The 10,450-nt window shown below is 40.8% G+C and overlaps 1 protein-coding gene across 1 annotated transcript; it reads left to right on the top strand.

The window, feature by feature from the left end:
- Positions 1 to 8,878: 8,878 nt before the first annotated feature.
- On the top strand, positions 8,879 to 10,121 carry LOC132678153 (olfactory receptor 7D2). The gene has a single exon (XM_060630143.1). The coding sequence runs from the start codon at positions 8,906 to 8,908 to the stop codon at positions 9,842 to 9,844; it is 939 nt and encodes a 312-aa protein (XP_060486126.1). The 5' UTR covers positions 8,879 to 8,905; the 3' UTR covers positions 9,845 to 10,121.
- Positions 10,122 to 10,450: the final 329 nt, after the last annotated feature.

A 10,450-nucleotide genomic window follows, 5' to 3' on the forward strand; every position in this document is an offset into this window, starting at 1 on the left:
TCACGACCTGAGCTGAAGTCTGGCGCTCAACCGACTGAGCCAGCCAGGCACCCTGCCAGTGGCAGTATATTTTACAATATCCACAGGTAGGGTGCCTCGATGGCTCAGTCAGTTGAGCATCTGACTCTTGATTTTGGCTCAGGTTGTGATCGCTCAGTCGTGAGACTGGAGCCCCCAGTCAGGCTCTGCACTGAGCATGGAGCCTGAGATCAAGAGTTGCATGCTCTACTGGGACCAGGTACCAGTCAGGCACCCCTACAATGACTTTTTAGATACAACACCAAAGATACAATTCATCAAAGAAATAATTGATAAGTTGAATTTTATTGAGATTAAAAACTTCTGCCCTGAGAAAGAGAATCCTGAGAGAATCAGAAAATAAGCCACAGACTGGGGAGGGGGAAATTGCAAAAAACACAACTGACAAAGGACTGCCATCCCAAATATGCAAGGAACTCTTAAAACTCAACAATAAGAGAACAATCTGGTTTAAAATTTGGCCAAAGACCTGAACAGAAATCTCACCAAAGAAGATATGAGCATATGAAAAGATGCTCCACATGATGTGTTATCAAGAAAATGCAAATTAAAATGACAGTGACATATCACTGCATACCTATTAGAATGGTGAAAATCCAGAACACTGACCACACCAAATGCTGACAAGGATATGGAACAAGGGACCTCTCATTCATTGCTGGTGGGGATGCAAAATGGTAAGCCGCTCTGGAAGAGAGTTTGGTGGTTTCTTACAAAACTAAATGTATTCTTACATGATCCAGCAGTTACACTCCTTGGAATTTACCCAAAGGACTGGAAAACTTATATGCACACAAAAGCCTGCACGTGGATGTTTGTGGTTTCTTTATTCATAATTGCCAAAAGTTGGAAGCAACCAAGATGTCCTTCAATGGGTGAATGGATAAATAACGTGTGGTGCGTCCAGACAGTGGATTATCATTCAGCACTAAAAAGAAATCAACTATCAAGCAATGAAAAGATGTGGAGGAACTTGGGGGGTGGGGGAGAGAGGAAAGTGGGTGATGGGCATTGAGGAGGGCACCTGTTGGGATGAGCACTGGGTGTTGTATGGAAAACAATTTGACAATTAAATTATGTTTAATATAAAAAATAAATAAACTACAATAAAAGAAAAGTGTTTCAGCTTTCACCTGCAGATCATGAAAAATATGGTGGGAATCATTAGCACCATCATAAACTGCATATTGTTACCAGACTAAAAAGTACAAAAAGATGTCCATATTGGGAAAAAGATATAATAAAGGTGCTTGGGTTAGAAAAAGCACATACTCCTCAAGTTCGTAACACTATCCCTTCAGGGAATGCAAAACTGAAAGTGGTTAAACATTTGATAAGAATCAAGCCCCTGAGGTTGCCACAAGGACCTCCAGCAGAGAAGAACATGTATGGCATGTGCCTCAAGAGCACTGGGGAATTAGTAATCAGGTGGCATCTAAACCCTATAGATCAGGAAGCAGTTAAGTCCTATTGCCAGAGAAATTTCATTTTTAAAAACGTAAATCATTTTTATTTAAATATAGTGTGAGGGGTGCCCGGGTGGCTCAGTCGGTTAAGTGTGCGACTTCAGCTCAGGTCATGATCTCACATTTCATGGGTTCAGTCTCTCTCTCTCTGCCTCTCTCTCTGCCCCTCCCCTGCTCTCTCTCCCTCTCTCTCTCTCTCTCTCAAAAATAAACATTAAAAATTTTTTAAGTGGTTAACATGGCAGATTTTATGTGTATTTTACCACAAGTTAAAAAAATCCGTTGTTTATACACAAACCTTTATTTCCTTGTTGATGTTACATTTCAACATTTTTATAACTGAGTGTATCGTCCTGTGTGTATGTTGCAGACCATCTCATTACTACAACAGATTCATTCAGTTTGAGTGATTTTCTTAATGCACCAATGTAACATGATAATGTCTTCATAAGATTTAAAGCACAAGTTACAGGGATACCATGTAGATTGTAATTGGGAATTAAATTGAAATATTTCCTTTCCCTTACAGTACAATTCTTGTTTCTAGTTTAGAAAGTAAGTATGAACGTGTTTTGAATTCCAAATGAAGTATGGTGCAGAGCTGAGTGGAGACGCAGGAAGGTATACAATGAGCACAATGTAAAGAAACAGAGCCTGAAGAAGGTGTGTCCGCACGGATGGCAGTTACAATTTGCTGCGATGGAGCAAAATGAAAAAAGATGTGTTTTGTAAAAACTTTTCAGAAACAACACGGTGGACAAAGTTAAGAGACGTTCTTAGGAAATAATTAATGAATCCGATGAGTTTCCTGTCAAAGGTCAAAACGTTGATTAATTTTGTCACCTGAAATCAGGTGACCAATGTCTAGCAGAAGTTCTTATTTTAACTTGTTTTGTTGGTATTGTGGTAAAATATAATATATACATATATTATGTATGTGACATAAAAGATACCATTTTAACCACTTTTAGTGCCGCTCAGTGACGTTAAGTACATTGACATTGTTGTGCAACCATCCCCCCCATCCACCTCCAGAACTTTCTCATCTTCTCCAACCAAAGCTCGGTCTCCATTAAACACTAACTCCCCCAACCCCTGTCCCAACCCTGGCTCCCACCATCTGCTTTCTGTCTCTCTGAATATGACTACCCTGGGGACTTAGTGTAAGCTTACTTCGTGTAAGCTGACAATATCTGTCCTTTCTCGAGTGGTCTGTTTCACTCAGCACAATGTCTTCAAGGTTCATCCATGTTGTAGTATGTGTCAGGATTTCCTTCCTGTTTTAGGCTGAGTAATATTCCTTGTATGTATACACATTCATCGGTCTATGGACCCTTGGGTGGCTTTCACCTCTTGGCTATGCAAATAGTGCTGCCATGAACATGGGTGTACAACCAACAGAAGTTTTAAAGCCATTCCCCGCCCCTCCCCCCCATCTGAGCTTGTAGCTTTGGTCAGCTATATATATAGCTCAGAATCTTACACACAAAATAAGGAGAAAGACTTTTAGACAAATAAAACAGAAAAAAACATATTTTTTCAGTTATCAAAGTTTTGCTAGGAAATTATCAGGAAAAGACAAAAAGGATATTTTTACCGTGAAAGGTTCAACTAAGGCACTAAACAATTGCCCACAGACTAAAGACCTTTCTTAGAGTATCAGAGAAAATTTCTTCAAAATCTGAAAAACTGCAAATATCTTTCTTTAACTGAGACTTGCAGTAGAAGAGACCCTGTCCAATTAATGTTTTGATACACTTTGTCTCAAAGAATTTCTAAATTTATTAAGGAATGTGTTCAATTCATAGCTTTAAAAATATGAATTCCTGGGGCGCCTGGGTGGCTCAGTTGGTTGAGCGTCCGACTTCAGCTCAGGTCACTATCTCACGGTCCATGAGTTCGAGCCCCGCGTCGGGCTCTGGGCTGATGGCTCAGAGCCTGGAGCCTGCTTCCGATTCTGTGTCTCCCTCTCTCTCTGCCCCTCCCCCGTTCATGCTCTGTCTCTCTCTGTCTCAAAAATAAATAAATGTTAAAAAAATATATATGAATTCCTGGCATAGGTTTTTTTGAATCTTGCCATAGTGAAGTTACTGCTCTCTAAGACTATTTACTAAAAGGGATGAAGATATTTCCTATATGGTATTTGAAGTCTTGTACTTATGGTTCCAACAGCTGTTGGATTATACCACTGAGATTACACGTTTGTTAAATTATATATATATATATATATATATATATATATATATATATATATGTGTGTGTGTGTGTGTGTGTGTGTGTGTGTGTGTATGGTAGCAAGCTATGATTTTAATACTTGGGGACAGGCAATTGCTTTTGCTTACTAAAGTTGTGTTAATAACACTTCGGACTTTGATTTCACCACTCCAGTTTTAATTTACCCAACTAATTAAAAGTGATACATTTCACTTGCAATTACAATTCCTGACGGAGCATTCTGCACTCAAGAGGTCAGTTTTCTCACTGCCCTAGCCCCAGTACAAGCAGACTCATCTCCACCACCCCACCAAATCACTTTCTATTGTATTTCCATGTCAATAAGTCCAAAGGACATTGTGCAGCCTTTATTACTCGACCTAGTATCATCATTTTACACGGTTCGCTCTCCCTCTCTTGAAACAGGACTTTGTTTATCTACACAGCATGTTCAACACCGTGTAGCCTACACAGTCACAACGTGGTCACAAGGGATTCACTGAGACAGATGCATCTCTCTTTCCTTCTGTGTTACTTTGAGACCCTAAGTGCTGTGGCTATGGGGGAATGGGTCTTTGCAGCAGGGACACATTCCTGAGGGGGAACGCTTTGCCTCAAAGCCAAAGCCATAGTGATGAAACATCCTCCAAGAAAGAGGAGGCCCATGGAGGCAGAGAGATCCATCTGGCTCCAAAACTGCCTTCCTGGAAACAGAATTAGCACACATGGTTCCGTTGTGCCATTTTCTCCCTACCCCAAGGGAGCGGAATGAGTGGAAGAACAGAACATCAGAGGAACAATTTATTTAATGAGGAGTGATGAGAAATCATCCCCCAGGGACTTGAGAAACCATAAATACTTCCCTAGCACCCTCACCCACTCTGCAGTGACGCCTGACCAGGAGGAGACCACACCTTGCCTCTCTCACAGACATGATTTGGTGACAGGTTCCATCTCCCCGTCATTCTCTGGTAGAGTCTATCTTCAGCATCCAACAGAGGAGAAAGACGTTGCACAAGTATTGCTTTATGCAATGCCAGCCAATTGAGTCACACTGTCCTAGTGAGTACTAGGTATGAAAGGAGGATAAAAATGGGACAGGGGAAGGAGGTAACAGGGTTGATGATGACTCATGGCCCTTTTTATTTTTACCTTCTGGAATTTATCTCTGATTATTTATGTCTTTTTAGATTCCATTGCTGCTATTTCTATCACCTCCAGCTCTAAGGTGCCCTCATTCTGGAAACTAGTGACTTTCTCAGTGTCACTGGCGTTGACACTCCCTCAAATGGACTCTTAACAGTTTCTAACGCACCTGCTTGCACCTTCCTTGTTCTCCTCTAGTGCAGTAGTTCTCAAAGTGGGTTCCTGGAACAGCAGTGGTATCTTCTGGGAGCTTGTTAGAAATGCATATTCCCAGGCCCTGCCCAAGACCTGCTGACAGAAACTCTGGGGGGAGACCCAGAAATCTGCTTTAGTAAGCCCTCCAGGTGATTCTAATGCATGCAGTAATTGGAGAATCTCCACTCCAGCAAGGTATCTCCTTTTCCACCCCACCACCATCATGGGGTTTCTCCCAGGTTGTATACACTCTGTGATTCATGGAGTAGGTACTGAATGCCCACTCTGGGCCAGGTGTTATCTGTGTCGTCATTGTGACTGTGAATAGATCTGTCTCTTATTTTTCTTAATGATGGTTTACAGGTACATAAGAAGCTAATGACACTGATTAATTCTAATTGTGTTTAAGTTGACTTTCTTTGGTGTTCTAAGCAGACAATCACATCGGCAGCTGATAGTAACCACATTTGCTTTTGATTTCCTAATATTATATTTTATTCACTCTTCTGTCTTATGGCATTTCTTTTGAATTATTGAATTATTGAATAATTATTAAATTATTGAATTATTTCTTTTGAACATTTAAACAATGTTAAATCATTATAACAGGAGGCATAATTTCATTTCCCCCTTTTTTTTGTTTCCTTATTTGGGGTTTAATAATGGATCTTGGATTAACACTTGCTTTAACAGCTATTCTTGGGGTTCCTGGGTGGCTCTTGATTTCGGCTCAAGTCATGATCTCATGGTTTGTGAGATGGAGCCCTGTTGCTGTACTGACAGCAAGGAGCCTACTTGGAAATCTCTTGTGATTCTCTCTCTCTCTCCCTCTCTCTCTCTCTCTCTCTCAAAATAAATTAAAAAAAAATTAACATAGCTATTCTTTTTCACCTTTCGGCAGTATTCTTCTATGCCATGTGACTAAAATTTTACTTTGTTCCCTTCCCATCAGTAACGGTTAGATTTTACTAAATGTATTTTGATTCGTTTTGAAGTTATAATTATTTTCTGAGTTATCTAATTCATGCTTCGTCTTACTCCTTTTTCAGTTTGTTGCTTCTATAGTCAGTGTGAGATTAGCCTATAGATTTCTTGTTTGTATTACATATGACCATTTTTTGTTTCAACTTTTATCCTACCTCCATACTCTTTGAGTACAAAGCACTGGGGATATGAGGAAAAGCAAATTTTATAACATGTGATCTGAACTTGTGTGATTTAAAATTCGGTGGTGAGAGGGACAGATATTAATCAAATAGTTCCATAAGTAAATGCAAATATTTATAGCTATGATCTGTGCAGTGAAGAAAAATGCAGGAAGCTATAAAGGCGTGGAATAGGGGACTATGCCTGGTGGTCAGGGAGGGTTCAGGGAAGGCTCCTCTGAGGAAGTGATGATTCATCCGAGAAATAAGGATAGGAATGATCACAGGAAGACAAATGCCCCAGCAGAGAGGGCAGTACTTACACAGGCTTACATGTACTTACATGGCTGGGGGAAGAATCGCAGCATTTTTAGAATTCCCAAGAAGGCAAAAGTGTTGGTTCTTCAGGAGTGAAAGGCCAGTGTGGTACTTAATAAAACTGGGAATTCGGAAGGAACCAGCATATGCAGGCATGCCTGGAAAAGAAAGAAAATCTCAGACCAGCCTCCCTTGTGGGCACAGAGGCAGACATCCTCAGATGAAAGCACCTTCCAGAGAAGATTTGTGTTTGCTTCCGCCTGAGACCCAGAATACAATTCACTCAGGACCACTTCAGACTGATCCCTCTGACTGAGGTTTCTAGGGGAGGGTGAAGTGTAGTGTTAGAAGTCTGACTCTTTCCTGACAGCACCTTATGGATGGATTCTCTTCCTTTTTTTTTTCCCACTCGGCATTGTGTGAAAATGCTACTTTTTAACTTTTAATTGTGACCTCCTTTCAGATTTACAGAAAAGTCGACAGAACAATATAAATAGCTCCTATATATATCCTTTACCAGATCCCCCAAAGTTAAATTTTGCTATCTTTACTTTTTACTTCGTCCACTTTTCTCTCTGCCTTTGTCTTCGTGTGTGCGTGTGTCTTCAGAGCCATTTGTGAGTAAGGTGCACTACAAGTGTGGTACCTCTTTACCACCAGCTCTTTGGTTATTTCCTAAAATCAAAGATATTTTCTTCACATAGCCATGGCACAATGATCAAAATCAAGATAGTTGCATTAATCTAATGCTACTCTCAAATTTACAGAATGTTGACAGTTACAACTTTTGATGGTTATCCTAAGAATGTCATCTGTAGCAAAAGAAAATCCAAGATCATGCATTTCATTCGGTTGTCATGTCGCTCCCTTTCTTTTTAAGTTTATTTATTTATTTCGAGAGAGGAGAGGGACAGAGAGAGAGGGAGAGAGAGAGAATCCCAAGCAGGCCCCACACTGGAGCCCAACTTGGGGTTTGAACTCACAAACCATGAGATCATGACCTGAGCAGAAATCAAGAGTCAGATGCTTAACCTACTGAGCCACCCAGGCACCCAGGTTGACATGTCTCTTAAACTTCCTTTAATCAGGAACTGTTCCTAGACTCTCTTTGTATTTGATGACACTGGCATTTTTGAAGGGCACAGGTCAGAAACTGTGTAGAATGTCTCTCAATTTGGGTTTGTCTGATGCTTCCTAGTCTTTAGATTGAAGTCCTACATCTTTGGGAGGAATCCCACAGAAGTAACGTTGGGTCCTTTCTGGTACCTCCTACCAGGAGGTATGTGATGTTGCTGTGTCCTATTTTGAAGCTCCGTGACCATATGACAGGACTATTATAAAATGGATGCTTATGGGGCGCCTGGCTGGCTCAGCTGGCAGAGCACATGAGTCTTGATCTCAGGGTTGCAAATTTGAGCCTCACGTTAGGTATAGAGATTACTTAAAAAGTAATAAAATATTTAAAAAGAAATCATTTTAAAAAATAAAATAGATTGGATGTTTGAGGAGCCTGGGTGGCTCAGTCGGTTGAGTGTCTGACTTCAGCTCAGGTCATGATCTCACCGTTCCTGAGTTCGAGCCCCACGTCGGGCTCTGTGCTGACAGCTCAGAGCCTGGAGCCTGCTTTGGATTCTGTGTCTCCCTCTCTCTCTGCCACTCCTCCACTCACGTTCTATCTCTCTCTGTCTCTCAAAAATAGATAAACATTTTAAAAATTTAAAAAAAAAGAATGGATGCTCAAGATAGGTGATTGGGAATTCTAGACCCTATTCTGTAGGATTCCATTTTGGTTGTGTTATAAAATGGATTTTTTTTTTAATATAGTTGACACACATAATATGGATTTTTAAAGGCTTTTTTTAAAGGTTTTTATTTAAATTCCAGTTAGTTAACATACAGTGTAATATTAGTTTCAGTTAAAGAATTTACTAATTTAACACTTACATACAATACCTGGTGCTCATCACAAGTGGGTGCCTTAATCCCCATCATCTAGTTCACCCATTCCCGCCCCTCACCTCCCTTCTGGCAACCCTCAGTTTGTTCTCTATAGTTAAGAGTCTGTTTCTTGGTTTGTCTCTCTCTCTCTTTTTTTTCCCTTTGCTCATTTGTTTTGTTTCTTAAATTCCACATATGAGTGAAATCATATGGTATTTGTCTTTCTCTGACTGACTTATGTCGCTTAAGAAGGGTGGTTGCCATAAGAAACTCCATGTTTTTGGGTTTCACTTATAAGTGAATGGAGACCCATTTAGACAGAATGACTGACTTCATAAATGACTTGAGCGAAAGCCATGGTCAACATTTTCATTACATGGAGGGTGCTGGTTTCCTACTAATCGACGTTGCTCTTGTGTCTTCCTTCATAGATATATCAGGTACATGGAAGCAGGAAACCAAACAGGAATTTTAGAGTTCATCCTCCTTGGGTTCTCTGAGGATCCAGAACTGCAGCCCTTCATATCTGGGCTGTTCCTGTCCATGTTTCTGATCACTGTGCTCGGGAACCTGCTCATCATCCTGGCCATCTGCTCTGACCCCCACCTCCACACACCCATGTACTTCTTCCTCTCCAACTTGTCCTTGGTCGACATCAGTTTCAGCTCCACCATCGTGCCCAGGATGCTGGTGAGCATCCACACAGAGAACAAAGCCATCTCTTATATGGACTGCCTCACTCAGGTCTATTTTTCCATGTTTTTTCCTATCCTGGACACTCTCCTCCTGACTGTGATGGCCTATGACCGGTTTGTGGCCATCTGCCACCCCCTGCACTACATGGTCATCATGAACCCACCCCTCTGTGGCCTGCTGGTTTTTGTTACCTGGTTTATTGGTGTCATGACCTCCCTTCTTCATATCTTTCTGATGATGCATCTGAGATTCTGTGGAGATCTCAAAATTCCACATTTCTTCTGTGAACTGACACAGATTCTCAAGTTGGCCTGCTCTGACACCTTCCTGAACCGCACATTGATATACTTTATGACTGGTGTGCTAGGCGTTTTCCCCCTTGTCGGGATCCTTTTCTCCTACTCACGAATTGCTTCATCCATAAGGAAGATGTCTTCAGCTGGGGGAAGGCAAAAAGCATTTTCCACCTGTGGGTCTCACCTCTCAGTGGTTTCTTTATTTTATGGGACAGGTGTTGGAGTTTACTTCACTTCTGCAGTGACTCACTCCCCCAAGAAAGTCTCAGTGGCCTCGGTGATGTACACTGTGGTCACTCCTATGCTGAACCCCTTCATCTACAGCCTGAGGAACAAGGATGTGAAGGGGGCGCTGGGAAGGCTTCTCAGTAGAGTGGCTTCTTGTCTGTGATGGATCTGCTGGCCCCAAGACTATGAAATTTTATGGATCCTAAGAGCAAAAACTTTGATTCTGGAGTTTACTCTTGAATCTTACACACCTTTCACCCAATCCTGAAGGATCAATGACTTCTCTCTCCTAGTTTTTACAAATTTTTAAACAACCAATTTCCTCATAATTTATGTGATGATATTTCCGCCCCATCTGTTGTCCCAAAGTTATGTCCTCCACTTTCTTTCTTACTTCCTCACTGGTGAGTTCTAACCTGGATTTGGAGCGTTAACTTCAGCCTTGTTGTCTGAAATGTTGATGGAGAGTGCAGTTGTTCATATTAACTTATTTCTATGTGTTTTATTGTGGGTTTGTGTTGTTCATGTGCATGTATTACCAACAGTGTTTTGAAGTTTTTTTAAACTGGATAAAATATGATTTTAAAACATAATAAAATAAAGTCAATGTTTTAGTGCTTATTATATGGTAAACCTATGTTAGCTGCTCTCTATTTTCTTAAGTATCTTCCTCAATGGAAATGATTACTGTCTCCATTAAAAAAAATTTTTTTTTAGTGTTTATTTTTGAGAGAGATGAAGACAGAATGCGAGTAGGTCAGGGGCAGAG

Source organism: Panthera onca, chromosome A2 (genome assembly GCF_046562875.1).
Source record: "Panthera onca isolate mPanOnc1 chromosome A2, mPanOnc1 haplotype 2, whole genome shotgun sequence".
In the NCBI taxonomy this organism is placed as follows: Eukaryota; Metazoa; Chordata; class Mammalia; order Carnivora; family Felidae; genus Panthera; species Panthera onca.